The sequence below is a fragment of the Stegodyphus dumicola genome, chromosome 2 (assembly GCF_044657685.1).
Source record: "Stegodyphus dumicola isolate Sdum_Otavi_A_Nest chromosome 2, ASM4465768v1".
NCBI lineage: Eukaryota > Metazoa > Arthropoda > Arachnida > Araneae > Eresidae > Stegodyphus > Stegodyphus dumicola.
This window is the reverse complement of record NC_140769.1, coordinates 31,047,361-31,064,155: the sequence shown is the minus strand read 5'-3', so window position 1 is coordinate 31,064,155 and position 16,795 is coordinate 31,047,361. Positions and strand designations below refer to the sequence as shown.

The 16,795-nt window shown below is 33.5% G+C and overlaps 1 protein-coding gene across 1 annotated transcript in view; it reads left to right on the top strand.

Annotated features, from left to right (window-relative positions):
* The window catches only part of Upf1 (Upf1 RNA helicase), a 97,422-nt gene extending 81,792 nt beyond the window's left edge, over positions 1–15,630 (top strand). The window contains exon 25 of the mRNA XM_035375232.2: positions 11,902–15,630. Within this exon, the coding sequence (XP_035231123.1) occupies positions 11,902–12,027 (126 nt within the window). The 3' untranslated portion in view covers positions 12,028–15,630. The remainder of the gene's footprint in view (positions 1–11,901) is intronic.
* Positions 15,631–16,795: the final 1,165 nt, after the last annotated feature.

The window sequence follows — 16,795 nt, the reverse complement described above, 5'->3', positions numbered from 1 at the left end:
CGAAACCGTGGTGGAATCGTGACTGTCATGAAGCACTGAAAATAACAGAAAAAAGCATGGGGTATTTTTCATAGATATCCTACTCTGCAAAACCTCATAGCCTTTAAAAGAACCAAAGCAAATGCACGAAAAGTAAGAAGGCAGAGCCAGAGGAATTCCTGGATTTCATATGTGTCGTCAATAACATCCTCTACGCCTAGTAAGCAGGTTTGGGAAAGAGTTCGAAAAGCATGTGGAATGTATAAAGACCACTCACTTTCCTTTCTAGAAAAAGATGGCTGAGTGATTAGCTCCATAGAAGAAATTGCGAATACTATCGGTGAGACATTTGCTGCCGTTTCTTCCAGCAGAAACTATTCACCTGCATTTCTCTCTATCAAGCAGCACTCTGAAATAAATCCCATCGCATTCAACTCTACCAAATTTGGCCTTACAATAGAGCATTTACTATGCTGGAATTAAAGAGAGCTTTATTGCAGACACATAGGTCTTCTCTGGGTTTTGATGGCATAAATTATGAAATGCTAAAACATCTGTCCTGTAAGTCACTGAATGCCCTTCTCACTCTTTACAATAGTGGAAGGAGCATATTTTCCCCAGTGCGTGGAGGAGAGCTATTGTAATTCCTATTGCTAAGCTAGGGAAAGACCCAAGAAATCCCTCCAACTATCGGCCAATTGCCCTTACCAGTTGTGTATGTAAACTGTTTGAAAAGATGGTAAACAGCTGCCTAGTCTACTTCTTGGAAAAGAATAATATTATATCGTCTTATCAAAGCGGTTTTCGAAAGGGGAGAACAACCGTAGATAACATGCTCCTCTTAGAGACATCCATTCGAAAAGCATTTGTAAGAAGAAGCCACCTTGTCTCGGCATTCTACAACATTGAGAAAGCTTATGATACGGCATGGAGGTACGGTATACTTCGAGATCTTCACGAGAGTGGCTTGTGTGGCAACCTACCAATTTTCATTCAGAATTTATTGAACACTAGAACTTTTCAAGTAACGATTGGCTCTGTTTTTTCGGATGTTTTTCAACAGGAAGAGGGTGTGCCTTAAGGCTGTGTGCTTAGTGTAATGCTGTTCAGTTTGAAAATAAATTCTGTATTAACCCGCGAGCACACTCGGCGGGTATGTCATACCCATGTGCATTTTTCTTTTTTGTATATTTCTCGCCCATTATTTCATAAAAGGTCGAAACTTGGTGTAGCTGAGGTCAAGGTCACATACTTAAATGGGGGAAATTCCTGAGGTGGCAAGTGCAACGGTTTTTTAGGAACAGCATTGTTCGGGCATGTCATACCCGTGCGTGTACTCGAGTTTCTCAGTGAGTCACTTCGCACTTCTCGTTTTCAAGCTATTAGTATAGGTTTTTCTTGAGTCGTAAGCATGACGCCGTATATTCCTTACGATGAAGAGATGAAAAGATTGAGAAATCTCCTTGAAACAGTTTCTTTTGATGAGGATTCATTTAGTGAAGAAGAGGAAGATGTTGATGACGAAGAATATAATAGTAATCATGATTCACCCATAGAGAGTAGTGATTCAGATACAGAAACAGAAAATAAAACTCTAGAATGTAGCAATGAGTTTTTATGTTGTAAAAAATGGAAAAAAATAAATTCCGGACTAATGTTAGAATTAGCGCCAAAAATATTATAACTAAACTCCCTGGAAATACAAAGTATTCTAAAGACTTCTCAACACCTTTAGATTCCTTGTCATTGCTTATCGATGAAGATATGTTAAAACATGTAGTTGACAATACAAATATTTATATTGATTCAATACGAGAAAATTTTACTCGTAAACGGGATGAGTACTTTTCTCAAAGCCTTAGGGATGCAGCTAATAGAAAATGTTCAAAATGAACGACGGCGAGCATCTGTGGTTCCTGATTTTGGACAAACACTGACCACCCATGAACATGTTAACAATGAACGGTCTCCCAAAAAACCTAAAATAACTTACAAGAGGTGTACAGAGTGCTCCAAGAAAAAAGATAGAAAGACTAGATTCATTTGTGAAAATTGTAGCAAAAGTATATATATAGAACATATGACCTCATTTTGTAAACAATGTTCATGAAGTAAGTAAATAATTTTTCCTCTCCTTATTGTTTCCTATTTTGTCTAAAATGAAGTATTAACTTGGTTTTACATTTAATTTCTTTTAAAAAAAGATTAATTTTTTTTTTGACAAATTTTTAATTACAATTTTTTTATTCGGGTATGACATACCCGGCGCGTGTTATCGTGTTCGTCGGATCGGTGCGTGTGCTCGCGGGTTAAAAGAACTTCCTCCCACCATCTTGGGATCACTATATGTAGATGATTTACAGATTAGCTGTTGAGGGGCAGACATGAGATACATAGAGAGGCAATTGCAGATGGCTCTGAATAAGATCCGAGAATGGTCAGACAAACAGGGATTTACTTTTTCGAAACAGAAAACTGTGTGCGTGCACTTTTGTAGGAAGCGAGGTCTCCATCCTGAACCTGAGTTATATCTAAACGGTACAAATTATTCCAGTTGCACCCGAAGTAAAATTTTTAGGAGTGACGTTCGGCCAGAAATTGACTTTCCTTTCTCATGTTTAAACCTGAAAAAGAAGTGTTTAAAAACACTAAATATTTTAAAAGTGTTGGCGAACACCTCCTGGGGTGCAGAGCGTTGCTCTATGCTTCGCATTTACAGAGCGCTTGTTCGCTCTAGACTGGACTATGGCTCAGTTGTTTATGGATCCGCTCGGTCATCAGTTTTGTTAAAACTAGATCCTGTTCACCATCAAGCTCTGCGGATTTGTTCAGGAGCTTTTAGGACTTCTCCTGTCCAGAGTCTGTATGTTGACTCTAACGAACCTTCACTTTATCTGAGGCGTGATCAATTGTCCCTTTTGCAATAGTTTAATATTCTATCCCAACCTGAAAATCCCAATAAGCTGTGCTTACTTGATAATGTGTGTAACATTTTATTTGAAACATGTTCATCCTGTGTTCCTACCTTTCCTTTAAGAGTTCGCCCTGTCATTGAGGAACTTTCCCTCTCTGATATGCACCCCCAAGCAGTACAGAATTTTGAAATCCCACCTTGGGAAAATGTACGGATTCAGCTTAATGTTTTTAAGCATCTAACGAGATCATTTACAGACAACTCTTCGCTGAGCACAGGCACAAATATAGCAGTTATCTTCCAGTCTATACAGATAGTTCAAAGTCAAAAGATCATGTCAGAATGGCATTTGTAATTGAAGATCACATGGAGGGCAGATGCTTGAACCATGCTTTCTCTGTCTTAATATCCAAATTAACTGCGATATATTATAGTCTTTTGTACATCTCAAGGCTCTGCTACAAAAAGTTTATAGTTTATACAGACTCCTATAGTGCGCTTAAATCATTAGAAGCTTTTATTAATACCCAAAATCCAGTAATAGTGGATATTCTCAAATTACATATAAACTTAACGAGTCGTGGATATGAAATCCTGTACTGCTGGGTTCCCGGTCATGTGGGAATTAAAGGGAATGAGCTGGCAGATATCACGGCGAAATGTGCTATTGAACTGTCCAGTCGCCTCATCCCTTTTGGAGACATCTGTTGTGTTGTAAAAAACAAGATCCGAAAAAAATGGCAGCAATGTTTGGGATGTTCAGCGTCAAAACAAGTTAAGACATGTAAAGCCTAGAATTGAGCATTGGGATTTTGCTGGAAATCATAAAGAAGTTCTTTTGACTCGCCTCAGAATTGGTCACACTAGAGTGACACATAACTATCTTTTAAAAGCTGAGAGTGAGCCTGTTTGTTCAAATTGTAATGTTTGTCTATCTGTCCGTCATATTTTAATTGAGTGTCCATATTTTAATAATCTTCGTCAGAAACATTTTAATAGCTGTGACTTACCTCTCGACCGTTTAATCGGAAGAGAGGCTAATTGTAATTTATTTTATTATTTAAAAGAAACTGGATTTTACTACCTAATGTAATATATTTTAAAGATTGTGTCTTGGATTTTATTGTGTGCTTTTACCTTGTTTTTATATGACTTCATCCTCTGGATTTGGTACATTTGTCCACTTTTTTTTATTTATTGTATTTTAATTTCGTCATTTGTAATCATCTCACCCTGTGTTTGGTGCGTCATAACCATCTTTGGTTTTGTGCCAAAAACCTCACTCACTCACCCATCATTATTAACTTATAATTTAGCTGTGCAATCTTGAACTAAAGTAAACTGGTGGTAATCTTGAACTAAAGTGAAATTCAGCTGTAGTTCAAAAAAGGTTGTTAACTCATGGTTTGTAGCGGTCCTTATATAATAAAATAAAATATAAAAGCCCTTACAGGTGCTTACTTTTTCTCCAGAGCACTTATTTTTTTTTTTAGTGCTTATAATTGCGCAATAACATTTGCGATATTTTGCAGAGATAAAAGAGTTTTATTGTGCTTGCTGAGCAGATTATTTTTCTCTTCCATTTCACTATTTTTTATATGATGCACATATCGAAATGTCGAAAGCATTATTTAGCTGAAAAATCTAAAGGACGGCTACAATATACCCCCTTCCTCTTTTACCAATTACTCTCGGCTTTTAGTTTTTTTAAGGAATGCACCTTTTTTCCCCGTAGGAAAGACGGAACTAAATAAACAACTTTTCTTCCTTATGTGGAACATCAGATGGTGAATCATACTCCCAGAAACAGCTTTTTGCCCCCTTTCTCTGCATTAACATAACTTTTGGTGTGCGTGAGTACAGGCAGGTGAGGTGCACGTCGTTCTATTGGTCAAAGAATTGCGATAGCGGTAGAAAATTCTGATACATTCCATATTCTTTTGCTCCCACCCAATACTACACACATTTGAATTTCTATCAAGATTTTAATAATTTACATTCTTGTTCCGCATGGTCAGTTCATATTCACATTTATTATGATTGGTATGCTTATATTATGAGCATATGTATAAATATTTATACAGTCAAAAGTTGTTAATCCAGACTCCTCGGGACTTCGGCGATTCCGGATTATCGATTTTTCCGGATTATAGATCATCAGTTTAAATCTGGTAAGATGGCATGCAGAAATTACAAAATTAAAAATATGAAACCGTAATTTATGAAATAAAGAACAATTATGATCTAAAGGGTATCAAAATTTACAAAAAGAAAAAGCTTAATATTTATTTGTTTACTTTATTAAACATTTCCTTCAATCTAAGTTGCTTCGTTTCATGTGATAATACTTTCTCTTTAATTCTATTAAACAGATATAATTTCTTGTTTAGTTACAAAGTTCTGCTGTTCAAGTCCTATAATTGCTGTGTTGAGAATACCGACTAATTTGTCAATCGAAATGTTTTCGTTTTCAATAACCTCTGGGTCACTTTCTTCACTATCGGAAGCGAATTATAATGACGAGGAACTTGATTTAAATCATATCAAAGACGGAGTACATCGAGATGAAATACTACACTTAGTACGGAATTATAAACCAAATAAAATAAAAACATCTGCCCTGAAGATAAGGATAGTGCTGACAGATTAACTTCCAATCCGCTGCGTGAAATTGATAAACAGATTTCGGATTTCAAAACATACTTTCGCTTTGTAGATACAAATTACATATTAGTAAATATATATCGGAAATTCTATTTGACATAATCTTTCTAATCTATCATAATCTAATAATGACGTTTCTGCCCCCCCCTTCTGCCGCAGAGCAGCGTGAAATTGATAAACAGATTTCGGATTTCAAAACATACTTTCGCTTTGTAGTAAATATATATCGGAAATTCTATTTGACATAATCGAAAGTTCAAGCTTACTTTTATAAAATTGCTCTAACAGTCTGCAAAAAATAATAAGCCGGATCAATTCGAAGATTAAGGAACAACGCAATCTGCAACATTAACTGAATTAGATAACTTTAGCTTAGCGTATAACTCCATTACACATTAAACGCGCATGCGCACAAACATATTCGCAGCTGTAAGGGTCTTACGCGCTCTCGTAAACGCCTGTGCGCATGCGTGAACGTGACGCATGCGCAGAAAGTTTGTAGCTTTGAGGTCCGGATTATGGGTGTCCGAATTAACGTCTTTTGACTGTAATAATATATTTGTAGTAACTGAGTATAGATAAACTTCAAAAATGGGTAAGTGTGTTTTAACACAGATTAGTTTTCTAAAGCAATTATTTCATATTCATATTCGGAATGGCATAAATAAAGTGAAAGTAATCGAATAGTCAAAATAATTTTTCTTTTCTTTTTTCGGCCTATGCATTATACAGTATGGAAGTTGGGGGTTCTCTTTCTCTGCAAAATCTGTAATATTGAAACCATTGCAGTTTGCAGCAAATCAATCAACAAACCTTTTTGGGGGGGGTCACTTTCCTACCTGGATTGAATAGGACTAAAAGTTCTGCGGTCTACCAATCCAAGCAAAGAATGATTGATTCTATTCCGAAAATTTAACGCAGTCTGTTCAAAATTAGAATGAAAAACACCCCAGATTGGTAAATCTCTATATTATTAATCAATACGTGTATGGTAGAGATATCGCTCGGAGTGCGATGTGTCCTGTTCAATGATAAATATGACACATGGGCGCATGACAGTGAAAATTGCATGAAGCAAAGGGGCGTTTTCCTTTATTTAGTTATTTATTCTCCAAATACTAGCAGCTGTTGATTCCGATTGCGTAATATAATACCACATGCGAAAGAATTAAGGCGCGCAATTATGCAATAACGTTTGCTATATTTCGCAGAGATAAAAGAGTTTTATTATTTTTCAGTTCCATTGAGCTATTTTTTATATGATGCACATATCGAAATGTCAAAAGCATTATTTAGTTGAAAAATCTAAAGAACGGCTACAATCGACCCCCCCTTCCTCTTTTACCAGTTACTCTTGACTATCTGGAATTTTCAGATATTCGGCAATTTCCGAGTATGTCGGTTGGTTAAGCTTTTACTGTTAAAGGATGACTGCATGAAGCAATTTCCCATCTTCTGATTTCAGAAAAGTTCCTTTTTTTACTTAAATTACTCTGCTTGCAATATCTGTTAAGGGAAAACTGTTATATTAGGGGGACCGGAAAGTAATGTCGCTTTCTTACATTAAATTCAAACGAATAAATTTGTAACAAGTTTTTATTTTTAATCAATAATATAATCACCCTCGTTATCAACAACCTTTTGCCATCTAGTATGCCGATTTCAATCCCAGACTGATAAAAATCAATTGGTTTTTGAGTAAAATATCTCGAGATGGCATTTTGGACATCATCCAAATTTTCAGTCACTAAGAAAATGTTGTAGGGATCGGAATAAGTGGATATCCAAGGGTGCGATATTGGGCGAATATGGTGGGTGAGGCAGTACCTCCCACCCAATTCTTTATATCTTTCCAGTGTTCGTCTTGCAGAATGACGCCTTTTCCGTTGACAATCGGCAGTTATTTTTCATAAAGATTGGTTCACTAGATCCAATTGTTCACAATAAAGGTTTAAATTAACAGTTTTTCTAGGTTTCAGCAATTCAAAATGAACAATTCTGCGAATACTCCATCAAACAACAAGAAGCGCCTTTTCGGGATGTAAACCCTATTAAAACTGCCTTTTGAATTTTGGATTATCATATAGGACTTATTTTTTTTGTGTCCACTAATCAAACGGTCAAAAAACGGTTCTGTATAAGGCCATTGAAGCAATAAGTTGCATGTGATAAATAGTTGACTTTGTTCTTTTCGGACAGATTATGGGGGACTCAAACACCTGCTTTGCTTATTTTTCCATTCTGCTTTAAATGTTCTTGGAGGGTTGACTAAGGTTGGTTAAAAGTGTTTGACATGGATTTGCTTCCACTTCTGCCCTTAGCATGTTGTTGTCAACATGCGCAGAAACGACATTACGTTCCGGCCACCCTATTACAATGAAAATTTAGAAATTGTTCAGAATTTTGATTTAAGTTAAATTATTTAAATATAATTATGAGTGGAAAAATAAGTTGTATTTATTTTTAGGTGCCAAGTGAATATAATAAGTATGGCTTATTATTATTTATTTTCTCTGTTTTGAACTGAAATTTCATCATTAAATCTTGTAATATAATTTAGTTTTTTTCCCCTCTTATTGTAAACTAGTTCTGTAAATTAAACTGTTATTTAAAATTTAAAAAAAAAGAATGTAATTGTTTTCCATGGTTGAGTAATGCTCATTCTCTCTTAATAAATACTGAATTTCTCATATTTTAAATTACAAGTCTAATTTTTCTTTTAGGGTTATGCAGTTGTGTATAATGTAATTAGACAGGTGCTTATTTTTTTTCATTAAAACGTGCTTGAAAAGTGCTTATTTTTTTAACTAGAATGTGGCTACAACCCCTGTAACTGTAGTAATATAAAATATCTTATCATAATTTTTTAATATGTAAGCATAGACTCCAACCTTCAGCAAACCTTGTCAGTAGTCAATGCGCGAACGACATTTTTACAACTTTGAAAATGTGCGCGTAGCGTATGTTGTAATTAACCATTCATTAATTTTAAATTAATAATTAATTTTAATAAATTTTATTACATTTAAAATCCATATACATATAAAACTGAATAATTAAAAATATACCTTGTAAATTATATGCACATTTAATTAGAAATTTTCTTTTAACTCCTCAAGCATTCACTAATAAAAAGTACTTCAAATCACTACTAATCATAGAAAAAATCAGAAGCTATAAATCATATCTTTATTCTGGATATGATTTCTACAGGGAAATAAAATTTAAATAACCAAGAATGATACATATAAGTATTAAACAAAATACGCATAATTTATGAATGCAAAGATTTATATGTAGCATGCTTAGCAAGCTTAAGTTCTGATTTTGAGAATGTTTTTTTATAACACAGTTCTTCATTTGCCTGCATATTTATTTTTTCAATCAAAACTGCTTCAAGAGTTTTAAGACCTAAATTTGGTCGAAATTCCATCTGATTTTTTTTAACAATAGAAAAAATTCTTTCGCAAGCTGCATTTGAATGAGGTATTATTAAGACAGCAAGCATTACAGAAGGCAATACTTTGTATTTAATACACCCATTCATATTTTTTAATTTGGCAATTTCTCCCCATGCTATATCAATACGCAAATCTACAATTTCTTTCAAATCATCTACTTGATACATGGAAAATTCAATTTCTACTTGATTAAGACATTTTTCATCAATAATGGATGGAAAAGTATTCATCAAGTAAAGAACAGATGAAAATGAGACTTCAGTTCTCAAGTTGATGTCAGCAACTTCAGCATGTTTTAGAAATAGATCACTCAGTGGAAATTTATCAATTATATATGAACATGCAGTTACAAAAAAAGCTCGCACAGAATTGAAAAATGATTTCACTTCACTTTCATTCAACTTGGCATTTTTTAAATATAGTCTTGTTTCCGCACCAATCACTAAATTTTCATTTTCTTTTTGTTTACTATACTTCTGAAATGGAATAGACAGAGTAACATCTTCATTTTCTTTAGAAATTACTGATGGTTTTACGAATCTAACAAATAAATTCATTAAAAGTTCAAAAAGTTCTCTTCTCAATTTATGTATATAAGGAGCTTGTTGTTGCAAATTAATATTTACTGTTATAAACAAAGATAAAGTATTTTTCAAAAATAACAAGTACAATTTGGTGGTCGGTGACTGTAAAATTTTTTTTAATGTTTTGCAATCTCTTTCCTTCATTCTCACTGTTATCTGGTTTATCTCCAAAAAAATTTATCACAGCATCCCACTGTTCCAAAATCCTTGTTATAGATTCTAAAAGAGACAACCATCTCGTACTGCAATATTTCAAAATTTTATGAGATTTTGCATTCTGTCCCAAAATTTGTTGAGCAACTTTGAAGCTATGATTCCGTTTCGAACTTTTCTCCAAGTAAAAATATATATCTATTATCAACATTTCAATTTCTGAGCCAATTAATTTTTCAGTAGCTTTTTTTGCAGCTATATGCAAGAGGTGGCACGGACAACCTCAGGTGATTATACTTGGTTGATGCATTTTGATAAATGATGCTACACCTTTAAACTTTCCAATCATATTACTAGCATTATCTGAAGAAAATGATAAGCAATTTTTCCATTCTAAACCTTTGTTTTTAAAGTTTTCATTTATACAATTAAAAATACCTTCTCCTGTATTATTCGTGCATTCTAAAATAGAAATCAATGAAGTAATTATCACTCCCTTTTCTTTACTGTAGTATGTTATAACCAATGGGTACAGTTTGTTACCATTGTTATCATTACTTCCATCAGTACTTAGAGAAAATGATGTACTGCACACTGAATTTATAATATCAGCAACAGTATTTTCTGCAAGCGTTTTCACAATAGCAGCAGTTTTGGTATGACCGCAGCTAAATTTTTTTGCTATGGCAGAATCCGGAAACATTGCTTTGAAAAGCTCTTTGGAATGATCCGAAACAGAAAGCGGTAGATTATGTTCAATTAAAAAACGAACAAAATAGCATTCGGCTTTTATAGGATCTGTTTCATCATCTTTTATTAAGAAATTTGTTATTTCTTTAGATTTTACGGTGCCAAGTTCTATATGCTTTTGAGAAAACACATGCCGTTTACAGTCATCTTTTCCGCCATGAGCAACTGAGAAGTCTTTGTTGCATACACTGCAGTGTGCGTGATTCACAGAAATTTCGGACGCTTTAATGCATGGAAATTCTGAAGAATATGAATCTTTAAACTTCTGCTTTGATAATTTTGGCTTCTTCGTTCGAGGCAGCATTATGATTAAAAATCTTTCACCTGATTCACAGTTCACAAGACACACGCTAAGCTCTCGCCGTAAACTACACAATGCAGCCGAATGCAGCCTAAACACGCATCAGCGAGGAACCTGGGAGACAGACAATTGGGTGGAACTATTGATAAGTCGTTAACGGTTGGAGTTACTGATCTACGATTGGCTAATTCTTCAAAACTAGGAACGCACTCAACACGTGATATATGATAACATGAGTATTCAGCCAATCATCGGATGAATTAGTTGGTTCCGTTTTGCGTACTGGTTCTCCTGCTCTTGTTTCTGTAAAATCCGTAGTTTTTTCCATACTTTTCGTAGCTCGTAGTTTTTCATGAATTTCCGTAGAAACTACGGAGAATCCGTAGTAGTTGGAGTCTATGTGTAAGTTAAGAATAAAAATAAAATGCACATGACAACAGCTTGAATGATGTTCAAAATTATTTGTCAAGTGATATGTTTATGTTTATAACACAAGCTGTTTTAGCATTAAAGGCAATCATATGTTTTTATGCCTGGCAAAAACTGTAAACAACAAAACACTGTTAATTTATCTGAGGTTCTAATTTCATTTGGTTGAATGTACTGGCTGCGAGAGGTTTTTCAAATGTACACAGCTGTATGACATTTTCTATCAGAAAGTCTTTTACGAAGGCATACTTTTATTTGGTGGATAGCCCTGGTGTGTTTTTCAACAGTTAAATTAATAACATATGAAGGCTGGAGCCTTCATATGTTATTAATTTTTTCATGTCAGTACTGCTTATACATATAGTTTCTCTGCAGCTTATTATTAAAATTTATTTCAAATGCAACTTTTCTAACAACATGTAATTCTTTCTTTTAAATAATATTCTGAATCAAAATATGCATAAATGCTATCTCAGATATTGCAGTAACTAAAGTGACCTCAGAACTTCAGCGGGAAACTGTCAAATCAGTATTTCAAAATTATATTTACAAATTACATATTAGACTTTCATTTCCTTTTTATGGAAATTTTTTTTGAGGGGAGTAAATGTTTTTAGTAATTAAATTTGTTTTATAATTTTGAGTATGTAATTCCTTTTTTTCTAGGATACCTACCTTGTTGATGAACTCCGCTCCCAAACTGAAGGGATGTTGTCCCAAGATTCTACCTATCAGGGTGACAGGGCCTACTTTGCTGCATCCCAGGGAGGCCAATTTTCTCAACCGTATTGAAGTCATGGGTGAGCCTAGATCAGTGGACCCGCAAGCCACTGGTTCCTAACATGAAGCAGCAAAGTAGCTCATATCTGCTACAGTCGAAAGAGAGAAAAAAAAAAAAGCATCCACACTACCACATGAAACGGAAGGCGTGATGTTGGCCTCTTATTGACGGTGTTGATGTGTCCAGTTAAGATTCCTGCCGGCTGAATGGTGTCTACTATAGCCTGATGTGGACCAAGACGAGCGACCGGAGCATAGTGCATTTCTCAGGTGAATGATCCTGAAGTGTCTCAATTCCTCTGCATTGCCCAGAGGTGCAAGCTGAGTTGCCTTTCCGTCGCCTCTATTATATAGCAAAATGCTATTGGAAAAATTTCACTCGCTGGCATATTTGGTAGGGGTCTGGACATAATCACACAGCAGATGGTCATAGGCCTGAATCATCTTTACTTGAAAAATGTTTTCCCTTCCTCCATTTACATTTGTTATTTTTTCCCTATATTTTGTAAATTGCTTTTCTCCCCTTTTCATTTCATTCCTTTAACTTTTAGTATCATGTAATTGATGTAGTGTCCATTTAATTTGCTTAGTGTCTCAATGCTGTCTAAAAGGAAAATTAGTAAAGGAGTTGGCAGGGACCACTGGGCACTAAACAGTAGGACAGTGCTCTGTTCTAGCCATTTCATATTTTCTGGTTGAATGGAGCCATATAGCTATAATAAGTGCAGGCTTAACTCTTTGGGGGAAAAAAGATCTATAACCCCACGTGTGTACATATATATATATACATAAATGTATAATGATCTTTGAGATAGCACTTCTGTTCTAATTACTTCTAACACAATAGTGTGATATTTTCCAGTCAATAGTGTTAAACTTGGTAAAATATATTTGCACAACTGCGGTAAAATTTAAGAATATTTAGTTGTCACTATTGTTAAAAGACATTTTGGCAAATGAAAACATTATTTTTTTAAGTACAAATCTTTTTGCGAAAGTGACTTTTTTGAAGCGTTTTGGCTTTGTTTCAGCTTAAGGATCGTAATATACATGTTTAAGCAAAAATGTGAGAGATGTGCCTGTTTTTTATATTTTGATTTAGGAGTGCTAAATATCATAAATAAAGAGTATTCTGTAAATTTGTAATGAAATGGTATTTTAATTATTGTAATCTATTTTTTTTTTTGACGACAAGCAGTATATAAAAATCGTACAATCATTCAGTTATGTTGCTGAGCTTAATTTACCATAAAATGCCCCGAAAGTATTTAAAAAAATTTATCTACTAAACAATCGTTTGTTGCTCATAATTAACAATAAAATGTAACGTACCAAAGTTTTGCACAATATGTTTTTAATAACGCACGTTAATTCATTTTAATTAGCATTCACGTTCATCATCTAGAACATATTTTATGGCAAATATTCAATTTTAGGAAGTTTTGATGCTGAGTTCATAGACTTTAAGTAATAAGCGACAACTTTGATGTTTTAGTTAATTTTATGTGCTCATATTTTTTTAAGAAATATAGACTTTTACAGTGTGTCACTGGAGTGATTTAAACAATAGCTTTTTTAAAAATAATTCATAATAATTGAATTTCTGGTGTGAAAATTTTGCAAATACAAATATTTTCAAAGTAATTTGTAATGTTAGTAACATTGTTTTGTTTATTTTATGAAACATCTCAAGACATTACGTAACTGTTCTGTTTTATTTGAAGAGAAAATAAATTTTCTATATGGTGCCACTTACTTTGGGTTGGTTCCATTTCTTCAATTTTTATTGTCTTTTTTTTATGATGCTTTAACATTAGTGCTAATGAAAATTATTTACATTCTATTAAAAGTATTACCAATATTATTTCTATATCTACAGACTATACTAGTAATGGGGAGGGGGGTTATATGGAATTCTTCACAATTCAAAGTAAAAGAGAGTAATTTTAGTTAATAATTAAGTGGGAATCAGCTATCTGAATAAAAAAACCCGAAACACTATTTGTTGCCATTTTTAAAAGGGGGGAAAAAAGTGTTAAGTCTGTAGGTGTTTTACATTTGAGATTTGGATACTAAACATTTTTTTTTTTAATAAAAAGCTTGATTAGAATCTTCCAGAGATATTCCTGAGAAATTTTGTACATTACTAATTGTGCTTTGGATTAAAAACTAAGCTCAGTGTAAGGTACTTAATCATTTTACTGATATTTTAATATAAAATAGGAATTTAGAAAAGTTGTTACACATGGCTTTATTGGAAAGATCAATCCAAACATGTAAAACAGCTCAAGTATCACACAAGAATAGTGATAAATAATAATAATAAAAAAAAAGAACACTCTGCATTCATGATGCCCAAATTGCAAATTTGGCATATACTAAATGGAGATGCCAATTTTATTAAGATGATGTGCCATGTAATCGTGGCTGTTCGCAGTCTGAAGTTTGCCACAGTCTCTGCACGGGGCTTTTGACAAAACTTTTTCTATGTGTTTTGAATGTTTGGCCAGGATTTGCCTGTTGATTTTGCTGACTGGTCAGATTTAAGAGTTTCCATTTTCTCAATAATATGCTTTTTAAGTGACTCTGGAGGGAGTAGTTTGCTGTCTTGTGGCTCAAGTGTTCCTTTCTTTACTAGTGAGTATGCTATTTTGTTACCGTCGATACCTACATTGAAAAAAAGATTGTTGTTTTTATAAAGAAATTTCAAGGTTTGTCTTATTTCTGAGATATCTGGGTATGTGTTTCAGGATTTATAACTACAACCTTAAATGGCTGCTTTGGAATTGACTAGAATAACTGCTTTAGAGAAACATTCAATCTTTATCTTGAGATATTTTATAAAAGTAAATCTGCACTTTTTAAATAAATTGATTGTACTTGTCTACAAAATGAAAATTGCAGAGTCATTAAAGTAAGATCAGTCTACTTTTAAATAGTGTTATTTTCAAAATCTGTAGAGACAGACTGAAGTTGAAAATGAGGAAAAAACTGTCGAGGTTTTCTTATGAGTGAACAGTATTGGGAAATTCATGCTGTACCTAGTTCAGCATATCCTTTATTATGATGTCCACCAAAATAGCAGTGTAGATTTTGATATGGTATAAATATATCTGTTAGTATATACTGGGGATTCCTAACGTAAATTTAAATAAATGTTTATATTTATCTCTGGTTTAGATGTCAAAATCTGCAAAGTACATCTAAAGGGAAAACATTGATAAGATATGGAGCATTAAATCATTCTGAATTGCAGACTAAAGTCTTGAATGCCCTTTGCAAATAGTGAATGAATTTTATAACATTGACAAAAATTATTTGTATTGTTATTATGTAGCTGCAAGTTTATTTCCTGGCCTTTCTTTTGTATTCATTTGAACTAAGATATCTAGTTTAAGATTACATCTGTTATAAAAATATGTTAATTTTATTTTAATTAAAAATATATTTAATCAATAATTTATCTTTAAAAAACTAAGGAAATATAAAAGGAATCACTGCTTTTAAATTGGAATTTATGAAAAAAAAAATGATTTGCAAGTAAAATATGTAATGATGTGTTTCCTATAAATTTTGTAAACTGTGTTTTTTTTAATAAACGTAATATATTATTGATTTTATTGCATTCAAAATTACTGTATATACTATAATTTCTGGAAGAAATGCCATGCTGTTTACGTATTTAAAAGTTAAATTATCCATGTGGCATTTTACTTAAATATTTCCTATGATGTCATTTCACATAATTTGTTACCCATGTGGCACTTTACTTAAATATTTCCTATGATGTCATTTTACATAGTTTGGATGACCTTGTCATTATACATAATTTGATGCTGTTCTCGTTCAAAAGGCCAATCAGTTGCTTTTTGCAAACTTTATTTTGTTTACATTCTTTCCCTTGAACAGATGTACTTATTCACCTTAAACAGGTTCTCAGAACATTCCTCGTTTTAAATCAGCATCTCACTTCTCTGCCATTGGATGAATCTTAGATGAAATTTCGTTTCGCCATAAATTTCACTTATAAGCGAATTTTTAGTCGAAATTACCATTCCCTTCCCTTGTTGCTTCTTTATCCAGTCTTATAGCATCTTTATAGCAAGGTTGTCCTCTAGATTTGGCCACCTAACAGTACCACTTCTTTTGGCTAGTTTTGCCATATTATAGCTTCTGTGCTGTTTAGGTACCATTTTCGAAAATCTTACTTGAAAACTATCCCAGAAAAATTTATTCGTGCTGAAGGGGAGGGCCTTGCTGGTGTACCAGATTTATGAAAAGAAAAAATATTTCTGTGTGAACTAGAAAAACAATCGAGCAACAATTGTCAATGGACCAGCAGAATAAAAAAAAATCTTTTCTAAAATATGTGACAGATTTTATTGACAAATAAAAACTTCTTCCATCACGGATAATAAATATGGTGAAACTTCATTAGCCTCCTGCAAAAACTGTATCTGTTCTTACGACGGGGGCCTGAAAGAACATCATTTACATGTGTGTTAGCTTGTGCCGCAACGGTAATCATTTTTAAAACTATTCCGAAGGGAGATTTTCCTAATGACGTAATTATTTGTGCAAACGAGAATGGATGTGTGAAACAATCATGCATGAGTGGGTACAGAAAATTTGGCAGTGGCGTAAGGGATCCTTTTCCAACCAAAAGGGTTGTTGATGATGGATTCCATGCATTCTCATTTACTTAAGTCAGTCAAAGCCAGATGTCAAAAACTGCCTGGTGGTTTGAGAAAAATGTTACAACTATTAGATTTGTCAGTTC